We start from the raw sequence: 20,074 nt of genomic DNA, 5'->3' as shown, positions 1-20,074 counted from the left end.
CGTCTGTCCCCAGGAGAGGTAACGTACAGGAATGTACTCCACTCATTTTAGTTCCCATGGTGGAGTGACTGAAAGGAGATAATAAAGAGAGGAAACAGGAGCAGGACCCCCAGCAAAGTCGGTGGTTGTGAAGCTTCTGTGTCCTTCCCTCTCGAGTGTCTCACCTTGTGTGCAGCTGTCTCTACATATTATTTTGTATTAATTGTCTTATTCTTGTGCTTCTTGATCTTGGGGAGTTTTCCTAGCAGCTGTCGACCTTCATCACAAAGATGTTCCACTTGTATGTTGTGAGTAAGGAGCACGTGTGTCTGGCACCCAACTCAAACGACCCATGTTGAAGTGCGCCGACTTCACCGGTCCGTTGATGAGAAGAGATCAACCACAGTCGTCTGCTTCAGACACATCAACCCTTCATGTCACCCAACAAAGCAGACACAGATCTATCTGGAGACCCACTGCAGGCACCTTGAGAGTGCAGCAGAGTCTGAATAAGATATTAACAGACAGTGAATATATGCTTGAAGCCGCACCTTTTTTGCATACGTAATTTTACACTCATGCATATCACACTTCTTGATTAGTACTCCTGCACACTTTGTCTTGTCCCATTATTCTTGTCATTCAGCCTTGACAGTTCGGGTGCAGCTAGCAGCCTGCACAACTTAACCCAAACAATCAGGACATGTACTGATACACAATCAGCTCCTGATATGGTGGTGCCATGTGAACAGAACAGGACCAGCAGCTCATCATCTCACTCTCTGCAGTCCTCATGTGTCCATGCTGGTCGATATGAGGCTCGGTACCTTCAGTTCCACTCATGTTGAAGACTGGAGGAACTTTTGTGTTTTAGTACTGCTTTGACTGCAGCAGGAATGAAATTGTCCACAGTCCTCATCATCATTTAGGTGAAGCTGAGAGGGGAGCAGGTCAGGAAACAAACTTCTCTGATCACACATCACACACACACACACACACACACACACACTCTGGAATGTGCTCATACAAAGCTTTTGCACGTATTAAAAATGTAAACCTCTTCCAAACTTTCAGCGGCCGTCTTTGCTCCATCAGGACTTCCTGCAGCTTTGGGATGCAGATTTCCTGCTGCGTGGGGATCAGGTGTCCCTCCTGCTGCTGACACTCCTGCTGTGTATTAGCAGGAGCTCAGACTGCATTGTGACTCTGCTCAGATGAATAAACGCCCATTTCCACCTCTGATTGTTCCTCTGTGGTCAAAGCAGAGACAGATTAGGCAGAGCTGGATGGGGGTGGGGGGGTCCAAGGGAGTTTTAATGGAACTCCCTGACTTCTTGTCTCTGGACTTTTTTGTAAACACTTTCCATTTTGTTAAAAAAGACGAAAGTTAAAATCAACCAATGACATAATTAAACAAACGTAGAGTCTCTCCATTCCAAAGTAGCAACCGTGTTTACATGATGTTTATTTTCATCTAAGGGATTACGTCACCACGGTAACCCTTTGAAGGAAATTATCAGGACTGCAGACGCAAAGGTGGAGCAATTTTACAACACATAAAATATACTGATTGTATAAAATCTGAGAAAATGCTGACATGTTGCGTTGTTTTTTGTAAAATAGATTCCACATGCAGAGAACCATCCCCATGCCTAGAAATCAAAGCTTTTTCTGCTGAAATGTTTTTGTGTCCTTTATCACCTTCAACATGAGATAAATGAAGTGACGCAGTCACGCCTGTGTCCAAACACGAGTCAGTCTCTGTCTGCTGCTTCCTCCCAGGTGGACTTCCTCCTCCTGGCAGCAGCGTCAGGCTCATCAGCATGAGAATGAGGCTCAGTGGGCGAGTGAGGCTCATATCCATGTGTATGGGGGGCAGAAACAGAAGGGGAGGCCCACCACCAGACAGGAATGTCAAGTTCTCAGCAGCAACAAGAAGAACTCAAGTTATGGACCTCAGTGTCATAAAAGATTCAGTGAAACCCACACCTCAGATGAGGAGCAGCTGGCTCTGCACACGCCTGCGCCGCCGTGGACGCCCCTGCTCATCACTGCTGCACAGCTGGTTTTCCTCCAGACCGCCTCAAATATCTATGACTAGCAACCAGGACCAAGGCTCAAAGATGGCGGCTGATTTTGGGCAGGCCTTTTAAAGTGATTGTTGCTCTAATGACCCACACAGCAGCTAAATGAAATCATAATACACAAAAACAATAATAATAACTTGAAGCCACTGCATGGTGATGTTTGGCTTGTTTTGAATTTATTTATTCTATTGCTGATGCAGCTCATCTCTGCGGACACGCAGTTGGTGGGCGGGACTTCCGGGGACATCCTCCAGGATGAGAGGCACCTGGTCGGCAGACACAGCAGGAGCCACAGGACGTCCCCGAGGAGCCGCGCCGCTGCTGATTCCACCTCGGCGCACAGGGCCGGAGAGCTGCTGAGCCTGGGAGCGAACTCAGGGTTCATGCGAAGAAAATCAGCTCATCCCCGTTCCTTGGTCTCGAGGGGACAGCAAACATTCCTACTGCGTGGGACATCATTTTATGTGTTTTAGAACAACTTTATTTTCCCGGCCGGGGCTTTTTGTTCGGCAACTGTTTTTTATTTGTTATTTAATTTGTAGTATTTCTTAAATTGATTGGTGTTGCGATTGTGAAGGAAGGAGCCCGGTGGAGTCTCCAGCGCTCAGGCACAATGACGCAGCTGTTCAGGTGAGAGTGAGAGACCCCAGGGATGTGGCGAGCTGGACATGTGAGTGTGTGCTGGACATGTGAGTGTGTGCTGGACATGTGAGTGTGTGCTGGACATGTGAGTGTGTGCTGGACATGTTGTGAGTGTGTGCTGGACATGTGAGTGTGTGCTGGACATGTTGTGAGTCTGTGCTGGACATGTTGTGAGTCTGTGCTGGACATGTTGTGAGTCTGTGCTGGACATGTGAGTGTGTGCTGGACATGTGAGTGTGTGCTGGACATGTTGTGAGTCTGTGCTGGCTCAAGTTGTCGGTGGGTGTTTTCAGGCTCCTGCTGTGGCTCGTGATCTGCCTCCGCTCCACTGCTGCGCCGACCTCAGGTCAGTTCACCACCCAAACCCACGGATAGGAGAACAGTCAAGAAAAGTTTCTTAAGAAGGTGTTGGAGCACCACAACAGCCCAGCTTCAACCTACCAGATGGTCCCTGCTTTGTTTGATTATGGAGGTTGGGGTTCATATCATAGGTGTTCAACGCCATCCAGGGGCTGTAGCCCCCCCGTTCATACATGCTGATTTAATGTTCAGCTCCACACTCACTGTCACAACATAAAAATTCATTTCAAATTCTTCGGAGAATGTGAGATGGTCTCCCTCACCCACCCGTAGTGCCAATCTATTAATGATCATGTAGCGACGGATGGATGCAAGACCCAGAATCTAAAGTGCTGCCATATTGTCCCAAGACGAGGAGGCCTTCGTAGCAGTCGGTCACATCCTGTCCCACCATCAAGCGAGTTTCTTTGGTTGGATGGGGTTCTCGGGGCTGCAGCCCAGTTCTGTCAGCAGGGTTTCAGCAGATCTGAACTACACTGCAGAAAGTACAGAAAGCCTGTTGACACCAGCTTTGATGGCTCCAGTGAGGGGACTGCAGCTTTGTGATCCACAAAATAAGAAGCCGCTGTTGTGTTCAGCACACAGGCGATGGAGGGGGAAACGGGTTCACCCGCCGATGCACTGGGGGTCAGCAGAACAAAGAGACAACAACCCTACATTTGCTTCACTTGTCAGTCCATTAACTCAGTGTTGGTGGAGCTACTTGCTGCCTCACAGACACACAGACACACACACACACACACACACACAGTTCCTCTTTGCAGTCACTGTGTTTGGGGAATACAGGCCTCAGATCTGACCTTTTCATTCTCAGACTGTGAGGGAGGTGAGTGCATCGGAAGCGAGACCTCCTCTCTGTTGCCTCCTCTGTCTTCTTCTGTGGTGAAAACCCAGCAGCCGTCTCAGGACTTCCTGGATCAGTTTACCCAGGTGAGCTCACCAAACAGCGGGGACCGTAAACACCGTGACGCCAGCGCCGTCCTGCCCTTCATCGGCCTCACCAGCAGTAAGTTCACACTTCACCGCCGCTGTGTGCACAGATGGAGGCGCTACATCTGCCCACACAGACACCACTGAATATCCCAAGATGGGCGCCGTCATGTCACAGCCTGTAGAACAGATGAGTGTGAGCCTGCACGCTTGAAGCTCTCAGTTCGAGCAGAAGACACGAAATATATAAATGAGAAAGTTGCCAGGTTTTTCTTGTTGCGACGCTCTGTATTACAAAGCCCCGCCCCCTTTTGGCACAAGCCAATAATGGTTGGAAGCAGAAATAACTCCAGTATGAATGCTCATACACCAATCCTTGAAAAACCCGAGCCCCAACCAATCAGTGCTTTTTTCCAAGTATACAAAGTTCAGTAATATAGAGCAACGCATCTTGGCTCACCCTAAACGATGTACATGCTCAGTCAAGAAAGGTGAGATGCTGTTGTTACTGTTGCTTTTCCTGTGACACGTGTGGCTTCAGCCTGTGCCAAGCTGCGTCACTTCAGAGTCGCTCACCATGTTTCTGACTTGAAGAAACAAAGACAGGACAGAACTGCACACCGTGAAAACCTGCGACCGCGACCACAAGCAGATTCAGGACCTGCCGGTTCGGTCTTCAGTCTCAAATGAAGCTGACCAAGATTCTCTGGATTTTTCTGCTGGATGTCTGTTTGTTTTGTAGCTTCCCTGTTATTTCCAGATGTTTGTTGCCACTCGGAGTGTTTGTCTGCTGATGTAAAGCAGAAGTACGACAAGAATGTGCTGCCGGATGGAGAATCTGGTTTACGTCATGGGGGGAGGGGCAGAGACACAAATACACCAAAAACAAATAAGATGCTTGAAACTGAACAGAGGCGAGTGAAACACTGGCTGAGTGTTACCCTCAGTGACCTTTGACCTTTTGCTTGCTTGTAAGTGAATTCATGGACTTCATCTAACTTTGCCTTGAGGAACGACCTCACATTAATTTTTCCCGCTGAAGGAACAACTAATTCCATTTTGGGTTTAAGGTGAAACTGAATCATGTATCATTGCAGTCGACAACAAGAATCGGAGGAAAGGCGTTCCCACCTCGGGCCTCTTAATCCGTAGGAATGAACCCTCCAGTCTCCCAGGCCGCGGTGGCAGAGCGACACACGTCCGTCCTCACCCTTTTGTTTCAGTGTCTCAGGCAGCAGAATTCAAATCGAGATGTTGCGTTTTCCCCACAACCAGTAGGCGCCCCAATAGAAGTGATGTGATGTCTGGATCCTCAGGTTGAGAACCCTGGTCTTAGAACGTGTGTGTATTGGGAACCAAGCTGACAGCGTCTTGGTGCTTTTGCTCAGGTGCAGATCAGAGTCGCAGCTGCTGCAAGAACGGAGGGACCTGCATCCTGGGCAGCTTCTGTGCATGTCCACCCTTCTTCACTGGCAGGAGCTGCGAGTACGACCAGCGCATCAGGTCACACACACACACACACACACACACACACACACAGACACACACACACACACACACACACACACACATTTCATTAAGTGTTTCTAGTTAAAAGTAAATGTTTTCACAAGATTTTTCTTTTGGGGTAATAAAGTGACAGAGTTCATTGAATTTGCAAGGCTTTAAAAATATCAGTGTCTATTACGTGTGTGTTTTCGTCATTCATGTGGTGTTTGTGTATCCGTGCGTGTGTGTGTGTAGGAGGTGTGGCTTGATTCCTCACGGTGAGTGGGTTCAGAAAGGCTGCTCCTACTGTCGCTGTGGCTACGGCGTCCTGCACTGCTTCCCTGGCGTCTTCCATAAAGACTGTGGTAAGATCCAGTTGTTCGACCTCCAGAGTTTTTATCCGTCATTCACGTTTCACATGAACAAACCTGCTGTTTCGTTTTCATGAATTCAGTGCACATCAGTGAATTCGGTTTACTGTCAGAGTCAAAATCCTGATTGTTCAAGTGCAGGTGGTTCTTAGTCAGTCCAAACTAATACCTTTTTCACACTGAAAGACACGCATCAACGCCGGTTTTTGGACCCTCCTTTGCTCAGCATCAGGGCTCATTCCAGCTTCCAGCAGACCCTGGTCTGAACTCCCCCTGTGAGGCTGCGTGCCTGTGTTTTTCTCTCTCCACGTCATCGCGCTGACCACGTCATCGTTACACGTAAACGTGCGCCGAACACTGAGAGGTAAACAAACAACAACGTGGACGTCGTGGAGTCGAACGTTGGCGTTGCGTGCATCGCAATGTCGTCTCTTCTGCTAAGCAGACAAACTCGGCGCAGATGGAAAATGTCTGAGCGCCACTGCAGCGGAGGAGGATGGAGTTTTTGGGTCGACAGGAAGGGAGCAGCAGAAGCTCCAGGTGAAGCCTGACAGGCGGCACAGAGACACGGTCAGGATGTGATGGGAAGGTCGCCTGAAACCTGAGACGACGCGGGTTGCCTTTTTCACACTGCAGCCGAGTTGAGCCGAGCCGCTAAACACCCGGGTCGCTTGTTGGGTCGGTCGACGCGGGTCCAGATGCAGAGTCGACCCTTTCAGAGTGCCCAAACACCCGTGTTGACCCGCGTTTTTGGTGCAGTGTGAAAGGGGCTCAAGAGAACACGAATGTAACGTGAGGGAGGAGTTCAGCGATGAAGACCAAGGTCACTACGGGACTGAGGTCCTGGATCCTCCTCAAATTACGGAGAAGTCACTCTTGTTCCAGCACATTTAAGAGCATTTACCTCCCAACATGGCAGAAGCCGTTGTACAAAACAGTGCCACTACCATTCTAAAACTGTTTTATCTCTGTGATATGCGATGAAAACCTTGTGATCAGTATGGCAGCCCCTCTCGGCCCCTGGGCTCCACTCAGGGCAGCACTGCTCCAAAAGTTTCAAATCTCATGATACTTTGTGTGTTGATAATGATAAATGGTGTTATTTTGCTGTCACTAATAAGGTAGGAGACCCGCCAGCAGATGAAGGGATACAGAGGGTTACTAACCTAACAACCCACTCTTGAGTTGTGTGGTGCACATGAAGCTAACCCTCGTCTCTCTCTGGTCTCCAGACGAGTCTGAGGAGGTGCGCTGGTATCGCTCCTCGGCGGTCAGGACGGCACCGACGGGCTGCCTGCTGACTCTGACGCTGCTCCCCCTGCTGCTCTTCCTGGACGCTTGAAAAGAAAAGATCCTGCTGGACTGAAATTGGGAGATTAATCTCAAACACTAAAGCTGCTTCTTCAGACTAAAGATGAATTTTCTAATCCAGTTGCAGCTTCACAAGCTTTGTACAAATATTTATTTTAGTCTCCCCAAATGCTGCTGTGATGGAGGAGAAAAGTACTGAAACTGGACACTGGGAGTTTGTCATTTAAAAAATAGCGACGTGTCCCCATAAACCACCAAGCGGTGGGGGTGTGTTGTGCTTCATGAGGACGTCCGTGATGCTGTTGTTTGAGTGCTGAAGAAACCGTACGAGCTGAAACCTTGGGAGGACAGCCAGCGAGTGTTCGGCTCACAGTGCCAGTCCCTTCCATCCTGGACGCTTTGGAAATATTTCAACTTCACTGGCAGATTCTCATGTTTGGTTGGTGGTTGCTTTCAGGGAACTCAGTGACTGCAGCAATCCCTCCCCAGATGTCAACACGTTTCAAACTTCCTCAGTCTTTTAAATGTTTCCGAAGTCTTTGCAGTGTGTCTGTGTGTCTCTGATGAAGAAACAATACGAAACGTGAAGGAAGCTGTACATAAGATTTTTATGCAAAGTCTATATTTTGGGCAGTTTAGCATCCGTCACCGATGTTTTTCTTTGTAAAAGAAGATGCAGTTTGAACTTTGCCTTCTGTCTGCTTGCACACTGATGTGACCTCTGTCCTTCGAAATGGAAGCCAACTTAAGCGAGTGTGTCCTGTGCTTGTGTCACATTTATCAAGCTGTGGTCCGATGATGAGAAACAAACTTACACAACTGGTAAGAAGGGGGTGGTTTGGATGGTGTGTGTGGCCTGGATGAGCCATCTCTTTACATGGGAGGAAGTGATGAAAACTCTCAGGTTCTGATGAGATTTAGTGGGAAGTGTAAGACTCATTTTCTGCGTGCCAAAGGCCTGCTCCCTCTCTTCTGTCTAGTTAACATGCATTTCCTCTCTCATGGTTGCACAACTCAAGTTTGGTGAGCTGATTCTTGCCCAGCGCCCCTCCTCTTGGCTCTCTTATCTGAAGGTATTTGCAGTGAGAGTTGCTCTTCCTCTCTTGCTCTTATCTGCAGGGTTTATTGATGAGGTCGGAGGTGATTATCTGCTGCTCCCTTATCTTGAACACACACTTCAGTCTGGTGGCCTGACGCCAGCTCTTGAATGGGCTCGCACAGGAATAATTATCCTGAACAGTTCTTCCTATTCTATTAAAGTGCATGTGTTGTTTTTAAGAATCGACATCACCACCAATCATCCCTGTGAATGACTTGCTTACATAAAGGTAGTTACTACATGACAAATGTTAAATTGTGCTAAAAAAGGCAAATGGCAGAAATCAAATTAAAAACCCACAAACTTTCCTGTCTTTCCAGAGGCTTGTACTTGGAGAACTCATTTCGTTGACATATTTTAGACTCTTAGGTGCTCGTTGAGGGGTTTTGGATATCTGTGTTCAGTTTTTCATGTCAGGCCGTTTATGGTAAATAAACTGTCAAACCTTCAAAACAGGAACAAGTCTTGCTCATCATTTTTGATTCAGAAGAAGAGAAAAGGCAAATGTAGCAGCCTTTAATTAGAAGTTTTGGTAAAACGCCATGGATTTGACAAAAATACAACATTAGAGGGGGATAATAAGACTGAAGTGACCATGAAAAGACAGAAAAGTACAGGGTTTCTGCATTTTTTCGGAGGATGTTTCCATATGTTGCCCTCACCAGCACTTCTTGCCTTTCTTTAGTGTCAGTTTTTTGGACCCTAAATCCTGGACCGTGACACGTCAGTCACTTTGCCTTCAACTCATCGGTGCTACATATACAAATGCAGCATTTGATTCCACGTCTGCTCACCTGCAGGGAGGAGTGGAGCAGACCTTCATCAAGCTTCTTGTTCACAGACCTATCAGATAGGGAGGCAAACCAAAGCTCCACACCGACGTGTCTGTGGAGCACTGATGAGCCTGGGAGCACGGCGACGTCACGACAAACATGGTCCAGGATCACTTTGAAACCTGGCGCTTGATGATGATGATGGGGGACTGGATGGCAGACGATGAGATGATGATGTTTGAGACCAAACTTGTCTAATATGGAACATGACTGCCAAACTGCGATTACAAAAGAGCTGAATAAGACTGGTTTTGCTTTCTGCCGTCTGGGGTCGGAGGTGGAGGAGGAAATGTGGGTGAGGATGTTCTTTTCCTCAGAGAAATCCCACAGGAATCTCTGTTCCTCAGCCAGTCCTGTTTGATGAAGGTGTAAGCTGGGATTTAGTGAGACATCTTTGTGTGGTGGCCATGTATGCCTGGATACCCACGGGGGGCCAGCGATTGGTCCGCTCGGATGAAGACTGGCCTTCAGTGGGAACCCTTTGCATGAAGAAGAACTCATTTATACTCTGGATCCTTTGCAGGAGATTTGTGGAGCTACAGGTGGTGTTGGAGGGAGAGTTGGGAGTTTGAACAGAGGCGGAGCAGCAGGAGGTGTGGGAGCTGATTCGAGGGATTCAAGAGGACGTGAATGAGGAGGAATTTAAAAGGATTTGATCCCAGCTTCCCAAGCCTCCACCGCTTTTAGAGACGTCTTCATGTGCCTCAATGCCTGACGAACATCGCTGTAATCAACGTGGTCAGATAGAATCCATCATCAGATGGGAGAGAGAGAGAGAGCGAGAGAGAGAGAGAGAGCGAAAGCTGCTTTTATTGAGAGGAAACTCTTATCTCTCCAGGTTCCAACCAGTTGCTATCAGCTTCATGTGCTGGCACACGGCAGATATCTGCCCCCCTTTGTGAGGACCAGAGTTAATAACCAGAACTTAACTACCATCTAACTCCCTAATTTCAATCGGTGCTTGAACTTCATTCTAAAATTAATTGGAAAACCACGTTACAGACCCGGTCACCCCAATGGCAAAACCCTCTCACGGATTTAAAAACAACGTTAGGTCTTTGAAGAGATGGACTTGTGGAATTTTCCCACCATGGCTTCAGGCACATCTGAGGCCTGACAGTTTTGAAACCCTAAGCCTTATTAACCCTCCACGTCTTTACATGACTTGAAAATGCATGAGGGAAGCACACAAACATCCCTCTGTTGGCTCATGTGACACTGCGCTTCAGTGGGGCTCCAACTGAAGTTTCTAGGGCAGAAAGTTTGAAGTCCTTTAGTTTTATTACTGTTCTTACATCACCCCAAGAAGTTAGAAGCTTTATGAATTCTTTATTTGTTCATTCAAACATTACTTTCATCTATTTCCAGTGACTGTCAGTATTTTATCATTGTGTTATTCTCAATTAATATTAATCACGTATTCTGTAAATTTATAATTTTAATAACAAAGCATACACTTGTCATATAAAATTATTTTATTTGATATAATTCTTTTTTAGTGCCCTCATTTTGGTACCTTTTTAAGACAGATTTTTATCCGGGTCTGCACCGTTTGCATACAAATTCAACGCAAGACCTCAGAGAATGGTATTTTTTTCCTCCAGTGCTTTCATGCCGAACAAGCGAGTCTTCAGTCAGACGGCAGCAGGAGCTCTTCATGCTACACTGCTGACATCTACAGGCTGAACCCTGAAACGCAATGCAAGCATCCTCCAATATTTCCCAGTACCTGCCAATACTATCAGTAATCATGTATTGCCAAAAAGTATCGTAATGTTTAGGAGCAACACACTAACAAAATATCAAAACAGTCCTCAGTGGTGCACGATTGATTGATTGTGCACGAATCATGCAAACCCGATGTCTTTTCGGGTGATTTATGACTATTGATGGGCCTGATTAGTTGCCCAGCTTTGTATCCTTTGTATCATATGGTTGCTAGTGTGTGCAAGTGATTCAGGGAACCCCCTTTTAATCAATTCTCTGTCTCTGACTATTAGAAGCTGAGCGCTTAATACCCCTTTTCTCACTGTAAAACACGCGTCAACGCAGTGGTGCACGATTGGACTGTGTATGATCATCTGTTCATGGTCAGGTCGGGATGCTCCTCCCCTGACCCGATACCGGTGAGCGTGTTACGTCATTTCCTGCCTGTAATCCTGTCGCTGTGTGGTTCGACTCTCAATCCTCCCTCAGGTGTACTGCTAACTTCATCGCTTTAAGCACCACTGTATACGACGTTTTGGTGTAATACAGAGGTTTCTGTCACTTAACTCTTTAGCAGGACTTTGCTCTGAAATTCCTCGTTCTATTTGTTCTATTTGCCACAGGTCCGCTAGCTCACCTTAGCATACTCGCTATGGCCGCTCTCTCTCTTTCCGCCTCTCCCCCACCTCTCCCTCCCTCTCCTGCTCCATGTGCCAGATGTTTAGTGACTCTTCTGCCTCCTTTAGTGTAAAAAGTGTAGTTTGTTTGTAGTCCTGGAGGCGAGGCTTAGTGAGTTAGAGACTCGGCTCCACACCATGGAGGCTAGCGCTAGTCCTTAACCTTCAGGAGCTGCTCAGTCCACCTTAGCGGGTGCGGAGCCACCTAGCCTAGCCACCGCTAGCAGCTCCCGAGCAGCCGGGAACTAGCCAGTCCCGCTGGGTGACATCACGAGGGAAACCTAGACGCAGTGAGCCCGTGTTTGCCCACCAACCCTTCATGTTTCCAACCGCTTTCCCACTCAGCGACACACCCGCTGAGAGTGAAACTCTTCATGTCGGCTCTGTTGCTCGCAGCCCCGCTGTGAAGCCGACATCAGTCATTGGCAGCTCTGTTCTCCGCAACGTGAAGGTGGAGACTCCAGCGAGCATAAAGTGCATCCCAGGGGCCAGAGCGGGCGACGCTGAGGCTAAAGATGCTGGCAAAACGTGAGGTTAAATACAGTAAGATTGTGATACATGTCGGCGCTAATGACACCCGGCTACACCAGTCGGAATTAACTGAAGTTAACATGGCTTCGGTGGGCAACTACGCTAAAACAATGTCGGACTCCGTAATTTTCTCTGGCCCGCTGCCCAATTTAGCGAGTGACGACATGTTTAGCCGCATGCGTTCATTCCATCGCTGGATGTCCAGGTGGTGCTGAGGTAACAACGTGGCTCACAGACAATTGGAGCTCCTTCTGGGGAAAGCCTGGTCTGATTGGGAGATGGGAGATGATGGGGGACTGGATGGTAGACTGGGATGGCGTCCATCCTACTTTGGATGGTGCATCTCTCTTATCTAGGAACAGAGGCCAGTTTGTTAGTCATACTAATCCCTGACAAGCACCCAGAGTTCAGACCAGCAGGCAGAGCTGCAGTTGGACAGCTTCTCCCCCATCGACCTGTCAGAATTAACTTCTGCAGTCGGTTCCTCCAAGTCAGCCACTTGTCTGCTGGATCCCATCCCAACAAGCCTCCTTAAGGATGCCTTCCCTCTAGTCAACACTTCTATGTTGAACCAAATGAATCTTTCCTTAGTCACAGGTTATGAGCCACAGGCCTTTAAGGTGGCTGTCATCAACCCTTTACTTAAAAACCTTCTCTTGACCCAGATGTGTTAGCCAACTATAGGCCAATATCCAGCCTCCCCTACATCTCCAAGATCCTTGAGAAGGTTGTCCTGGAGCAGCTACATGAACATCTGCACAGCAGCGAGCTCTTTGAAGCCTTCCAGTCTGGATTCAGGGAACACCATAGCACTGAACCAGCACTGGTCAGAGTCTCTAATGATCTTCTTATAGCTTCAGACAGAGGTCTTGTCTCTGTGCTTGTCCTTTTGGACCTCAGTGCTGCATTTGACACCATCGACCACAGCATCCTGCTACAGAGACTAGACCATGACATTGGGATTAAAGGACCTGCCCTAAAATGGTTTAAGTCCTACTTATCAGACAGGTTTCAGTTTGTTCATGTTAATAATGACCATTCAGAGTACAGCAGAGTTACATATGGTGGACCACAGGGTTCAGTTTTAGGACCGATTCTCTTCACTCTTTACATGCTCCCATTAGGTGACATAATCCAGAAGCACTCGATCAACTTCCACTGTTATGAGGATGACACACAACTCTACTGGTCGATGGAGCCAGACGACACAAGCCAGTTTACTAATCTGCAAGACTGCCTGAAAGACATGAAATCCTGGATGTCCTCTAACTTCTTAATGCTCAATTCAGATAAAACTGAGGTCATCGTGTTTGGACCTGAACCCCTCAGGGACACCTCTCTAACCAGATCTCTACTCTAGATGGCATCACCCTGACCCTGAGGACAACTGCAAGGAACCTTGGAGTCATTTTTGACCAGGACCTTTCCTTCAGCTCCCACATAAAGCATGTGACCAGGACCGCCTTCTTCCATCTGCAGTATCACTAAGATTAGGAACATCCTTTCCCAGAGTGATGCTGAAAAACTGGTGCATGCATTTATCACATCTAGGCTGGACCACTGCAACTCTCTCCTGTCAGGATGTCCTAAATACTCTCTAAAGAGTCTCCAGCTGGTCCAGAACGCTGCAGCCAGGGTTCTGACAGGAGTTAAGAAGAGAGAACACATTTCTCCACTTTAGCTTCTCTCCTTCCTGTAGGATCTAGAATCCACTTCAAAGTCCTTCTGCTGACTCATCAGGCTTTCAATGATGAAGCTCCATCCTCTCTGAAAGAACTCATTAGTCCCTACTGTCCTACCAGAGCACTCCGCTCCCAGAATGCAGGTCTGTTAGTGATTCCCAGTATCTCTAAAACAGACTGGGAGGTAGAGCCTTCAGGTACCGGTTCCTCTACTGTGGAACCAGAGAGGCAGACACTTTAACTACGTTTAAGTCCAGGCTTAAGACCTTCCTCTATGACAGAGCCTTCAGTTAGGACTGGTTCAGGTAGCTCTGAACCATTGATAGCTATGCTGCTACAGGCTTAGACTGCTGGGGGACACATCAGGTTACATGGAGCCCTCCCCTCCTCTCCCCCTCTCTCCTCCTCTCCTCTCTTCTCCTCTCCTCTCCTCTCCTCTCCTCTCCCCTCCTCTCCTCCCTGCTCATTTTTGGAACTGTCACTACCACTACTTGTTTCACTTTGTAGTTTGGCCTTGGTGTCTCTCAGTCTCTCTGTGTTTCCACAGATCCACCAGAGCCCCAACCGCCGCCTGCATCGCCCCCCCCCCCCCTCTTATTCCCTACTGTTACACCGGCCTGCGCTCCCCTTCCATGAACCAGTCTACAATCCAGTCCCCCATCAAGCTGGCTTGCTCTCCCTGCCTCCCCTTCCATGAACCAGTCTACCATCCAGTCCCCCATCAAGCTGGCTTGCTCTCCCTGCCTCCCCTTCCATGAACCAGTCTACCATCCAGTCCCCCATCAACCTGGCTTGCTCTCCCTGCCTCCCCTTCCATGAACCAGTCTACCATCCAGTCCCCCATCAAGCTGGCTTGCTCTCCCTGCCTCCCCTTCCATGAACCAGTCTACCATCCAGTCCCCCATCAAGCTGGCTTGCTCTCCCTGCCTCCCCTCCCATGAACCAGTCTACCATCCAGTCCCCCATCAAGCTGGCTTGCTCTCCCTGCCTCCCCTTCCATGAACCAGTCTACCATCCAGTCCCCCATCAAGCTGGCTTGCTCTCCCTGCCTCCCCTTCCATGAACCAGTCTACCATCCAGTCCCCCATCAAGCTGGCTTGCTCTCCCTGCCTCCCCTTCCATGAACCAGTCTACCATCCAGTCCCCCATCAAGCTGGCTTGCTCTCCCTGCCTCCCCTCCCATGAACCAGTCTACCATCCAGTCCCCCATCAAGCTGGCTTGCTCTCCCTGCCTCCCCTTCCATGAACCAGTCTACCATCCAGTCCCCCATCAAGCTGGCTTGCTCTCCCTGCCTCCCCTTCCATGAACCAGTCTACCATCCAGTCCCCCATCAAGCTGGCTTGCTCTCCCTGCCTCCCCTTCCATGAACCAGTCTACCATCCAGTCCCCCATCAAGCTGGCTTGCTCTCCCTGCCTCCCCTTCCATGAACCAGTCTACCATCCAGTCCCCCATCAAGCTGGCTTGCTCTCCCTGCCTCCCCTCCCATGAACCAGTCTACCATCCAGTCCCCCATCAAGCTGGCTTGCTCTCCCTGCCTCCCCTCCCATGAACCAGTCTACAATCCAGTCCCCCATCAAGCTGGCTTGCTCTCCCTGCCTCCCCTTCCAGAAGCTTCCTTCTTCAGCTGTTATTAACATTTCCATGTTTCCTCCATTCTGTGTTATAAACTGTTTTCTTCTCTGTACCAACATCTCCTGCACGTCTGTCCCTCCTGGTGAGGGATCCTCCTCCCCTCCTCACCCTGAGGTTTCTCCCATTTTTCCCTGTTAAAGGTTTTCTATGGAGTTTTTCCTCAGTCGATGTGAGGCTCTGAGGGCAGAGGATGTTGTTATGATGCCATGAAGCCTGGAGACAAACTGGTGGTGGAAACAGGCTCTACAAATAAAATTGCCTTGTCTTGTTCCCAACAGAGTGAACACAATACAATGCAGTTTTCTTGTAATGTTCCAGTTGTAAGTTATTTGTGGTTAAAATTGACACAAAGTAGCTTTCACTTTCCTTGCTTGCACTCCTGCAAGGTGCCTGGAGTTTGTCAGCAGGCGTGTGGAACTCAGAATCACTGACAAACAGATTTACTTCCACATGGAGAATCGTTCGTCAAACAAAATAAGCAGGCTGGAGACTCAGAGATGCTTACACTGGACATCCCTAACAGAGGCACAGGGTTGGTTGTGAGATGAGGCTGAGTCAGCTCCCCCTGCACCTCTGTTATGGCCGTCCAGTAAAGTGTCCAGTGTTAGCATCTCTGAGTCTCCAGCCTGTGTCTTGTGTCCTATACATTCCTTTATAGCTCAAAATTCTGCTACAAATTGGCATCACGTGCAGGATCTCACCAGAACAACAACCGAGGTAAGTGCAATTAATTTATTACCTTGCCTGTGCAGGTGGTTGTTTGACGACATCCATAGCAGCTGTGGCCCACCGAGAGTGAAACCATGTGAAGGTTGGTATTAAAAGTTGTCTTAGCAGGTGTCTCGTGAACTATTCAGATCAATCAGTTGATTGGGAAACGGACACAGCCATTGTGATCTCTGTGACAGAGGTGGGAGAGTAAAGCACTAAATTATTGCGTGGAGAGCAGAGAAAGCTTCTTGTAATACCTTTTCTCACTGAAAGACACGCGTCAACGCCGGTTTTTGGACCCTCCTTTGCTCAGCATCAGGGCTCATTCCAGCTTCCAGCAGACCCTGGTCTGAACTCCCCCTGTGAGGCTGCGTGCCTGTGTTTTTCTCTCCACGTTGAGTTTGGGTGTTTAGCGGCTCGGCTCGGCTCGCCTGCAGTGTGAAAAAGGCAACCCGGGTCGTTTCAGGTTTCAGGCGACCTTCCCATCACATCCTGACCGTGTCTCTGTGCCGCCTGTCAGGCTTCACCTGGAGCTTCTGCTGCTCCCTTCCTGTCGACCCAAAAACTCCATCCTCCTCTGCTGCAGTGGCGCTCAGACATTTTCCATCTGCGCCGAGTTTGTCTGCTTTGCAGAAGAGACGACATTGCGATGCACGCAACGCCAACGTTTGACTCCACAACGTCCACGTTGTTGTTTGTTTACCTCTCAGTGTTCGGCGCACGTTTACGTGTAACGATGACGTGGTCAGCGCGATGACGTGAAGAGAGAAAAACACAGGCACGCAGCCTCACAGGGGGAGTTCAGACCAGGGTCTGCTGGAAGCTGGAATGAGCCCTGATGCTGAGCAAAGGAGGGTCCAAAAACCGGCGTTGACGCGTGTCTTTCAGTGAGAAAAGGTATTACAAGAAGCATCTCTGAGTCTCCAGCCTGCTTATTTTGTTTGACGAACGATTCTCCATGTGGAAGTAAATCTGTTTGTCAGTGATTCTGAGTTCCACACGCCTGCTGACAAACTCCAGGCACCTTGCAGGAGTGCAAGCAGGGAAAGTGAAAGCTACTTTGCAATCACTTTAAAGGTAATTACATGTCAATGATGGGTTCACCTTCTGTGTGTAGCTGTTTTTCCTCAGTAGATATTGTGTGGTTGATGGATGGTTGCCCCAGATGGTTGCTGGTATTGTGGTTAAGTGTCAATTTTAACCACAAATAACTTACAACTGGAACATTACAAGAATACTGCATTGTATTGTGTTCACTCTGTTGGGAAGAGATGATCATACACGGTCCAATCGTGCACCACTGCGTTGACGCGTGTTTTACAGTGAGAAAAGGGGTATTAAGCGCTCAGCTTCTAATAGTCAGAGACAGAGAATTGATTAAAAGGGGGTTCCCTGAATCACTTGCACACACTAGCAACCATATGATACAAAGGATACAAAGCTGGGCAACTAATCAGGCCCATCAATAGTCATAAATCACCCGAAAAGACATCGGGTTTGCATGATTAACAAGAGCATAATTTTCAGGCCAAAAAAGCCTGATTTCTGGCAAAATCTGGAAAAATCACACCCCTGGGACCACACCATAGCAGCCTATCAAAGATGGTTAAGAAGAGCGGTTGAGGGACCACCATCTAGCAGGATAACAGGCACTGGTGGGTACAGCATGACTGCTTGAAACAGTTGAACGGGGCACAGCATTGATCGCTGAAGCCAGCAGAGCCACGGCGGTACAGGCAAAGCTGTATAATTCAGCTATGCAGCACTGTTTCTGGATGCGGTTAGCTAAACCCTAACCCTCCCATGGAGTAATTTAACAGACCCTGGTGTGTGTGTGTGTGTGTGTGTGAATACAGTAGGTGAGAGGGTCAGAAATCATTGGTATAGTGATGAATTGTTTTTTTTGTTTACATTGATATTTATTTTATGTGTCTTTGAATTGTATTTCGTCAATTTTTTATTTTTGCGAAATATCGTAACGTGAAATTTCACAACACTCCATATATATCTATATCTATATATATATATGTATACATACATATATATGTGTGTGTGTATATATATATGTATGTATACATATATATAAGAGATAAACCGATGTTTTTTTAACCGATATTTTGAGCCGATATTCATTTGCAGTAACAGTGAATATATTGGCGTCAAAATACAAACTCCAACACTTAACTTAGTTTATATGCCTTTGAGAATATGATTATTAAACATTGTAGAACAAACAGACATCTTTGTTTTGAAATTAATTAACAAAAAGTGCAGGAAGCTCCCAGCCTCAGCAGCATGTCTTATAAAGTCAAATGAAAACCAACAAATAAATAGCTTCACTTCACTGCTGACTGGCTGTTACCCGTGCTGTGGCTCTGTGTGTAACCAATCAGATGGTGCTGTGGGTGGGGAGACAGAGTGGCTGCATCAGAGCCAAAATAACCCAGTTTTAAATTGATCTTTTATTGGCCGTCGGATTTTTAAAAAAGGCAGATGCCGATATGCCTCAAAATGCCGAATATCGGTCCGGCCGATAATCGGTCTATTCCTAATATATATAAAGAAACATATTAACAAGTAAATAACCAAAAAAGGATAACATTAGCGCCATAAAATCTACATACCAGATCAGGCAGCATGAGGAGTAAACTGAGGGGAGTGCATGGACCTAATTAAAGCTGCATGCAGCATTGAACGGGCCTTTGCAGCCTCACAGGTGTCTGTAAGGGCTTCTGTCACAGGCATATAGAGGTTTTCAGACCTGGGCAGACAGCTCTGACCTACGTTGCGGTATGCGTGTGACCTCACTTCCTGTCTCTGTACATTGCTGAACATAGTGCATTGCTTGCTGTGCTAGCTAAAGTGTGATCATCCCTGCTAATTCCTTTTTTGTTGACTTATTACCTGCACAAACTACATATCTATTTGCTTTATTTGGCCTAAGTTTAAAGACTTTCTGTCTTATAACGACAGCCTTTATTTCTGTAAACTCTCCACTCTAAGCTAGCGATGGCTAGCGTGCCTTCGACTCACCCCGGCGGGTGGGCTGGGTCTCTCGGGGGAGTGGAGGGTCCCGGCTGGCTGGCTGGTGGTGCCCTATAGCCTGAAGCCCGCCTGCTCTGGGGGGAGGGGGAGAACAGGGGATGGGTGGAGGGGATGGGGATCGTGGGATCGGGGGGATAGCTCTGTTTGGGGGTGGTGTGCCTGGTCATTGTGGTGGGCTGTGGCTGCCCCGCCTGGGTGTGGGGTGTGGGTGGGTGTTGGCCTCGCCGCTGGCGGACCTCTTGGGGGGCTCTGGTCGGGTCTCGGGCCAGAGGGGCCCTGCGCCCCTGAGCTCTGCTCATGCTGTGTGTGTGTGTGTGTGGGGGGTGCCCGGCGGGACCGGGGTCCTCTCTGCCCTGTCTCTCTGTAGGTTGCTTCCAGGTGGGGGTTGCTGCTCCTATGCTTTCCTACAGGTCCTGGCATGGGTTGGGCCTGTGGCTGTTTCTACCTGCTATCCTGGACTGGGGGTGCGATGTCCTGGCCCCCCCACATCAGCTACAGCCAGCTACGCACAGCATCCAAGACAAACCGTAGCACACACACATACACACGCATATACACACATACACGCATGGGGCGCACAACTGACCCATAATCACACACTCAGACATTTATCTTAAAATTATATTAAACCAAATGGTAAGCCTGCACCGGAAATTCTGCAACCAATGTTTTTTTGTTTGTTTGTTACTTTTTGTTTCTTTGTTTGTTTGTTTGTTTCTGCTATTGTTGTTGTTTTTGTCTCCCCCCTCCCCCTTGTCTTCCCTATCCTGTCCCTGTTCTCTCTTCCTGTCCACTCCTGAGCCTCAGTCCGGTCGCTTCATCAATGAACCAACACCATTCCTTATAAAGTTAAACATAAATGGCAATAGGAGGAGTTTATCAGATTCCTCCTATGCAGAATAAAACTGCTTCAGTACAACAAGGCACCAGGAACATGGATGCTGCTTGCCCCAGCTACTGAACAGGACAGGTTAATAAAAAAAAAAG

General features: G+C 48.2%; 1 protein-coding gene across 1 annotated transcript; it reads left to right on the top strand.

Moving 5' to 3' along the window:
• The first annotated feature begins 2,254 nt into the window (after positions 1-2,254).
• Positions 2,255-8,726, top strand: tdgf1 (teratocarcinoma-derived growth factor 1). Its single transcript, XM_086187114.1, has 6 exons — positions 2,255-2,696; positions 3,002-3,054; positions 3,883-4,074; positions 5,387-5,501; positions 5,742-5,851; positions 7,090-8,726. The coding sequence occupies exons 1-6, from the start codon at positions 2,680-2,682 to the stop codon at positions 7,197-7,199; spliced, it is 597 nt and encodes a 198-aa protein (XP_086043240.1). The 5' UTR covers positions 2,255-2,679; the 3' UTR covers positions 7,200-8,726.
• The last annotated feature ends 11,348 nt before the right edge of the window (positions 8,727-20,074 follow it).

The sequence above is a fragment of the Aulostomus chinensis genome, chromosome 19, assembly GCF_037954235.1.
Source record: "Aulostomus chinensis isolate RoL2024-O1b breed Wild chromosome 19, RoL_Achi_v1.0, whole genome shotgun sequence".
NCBI classification, from domain to species: domain Eukaryota; kingdom Metazoa; phylum Chordata; class Actinopteri; order Syngnathiformes; family Aulostomidae; genus Aulostomus; species Aulostomus chinensis.
Note: the sequence above shows the minus strand (reverse complement) of the source record. Positions and strands in the feature narration are given on the sequence as shown.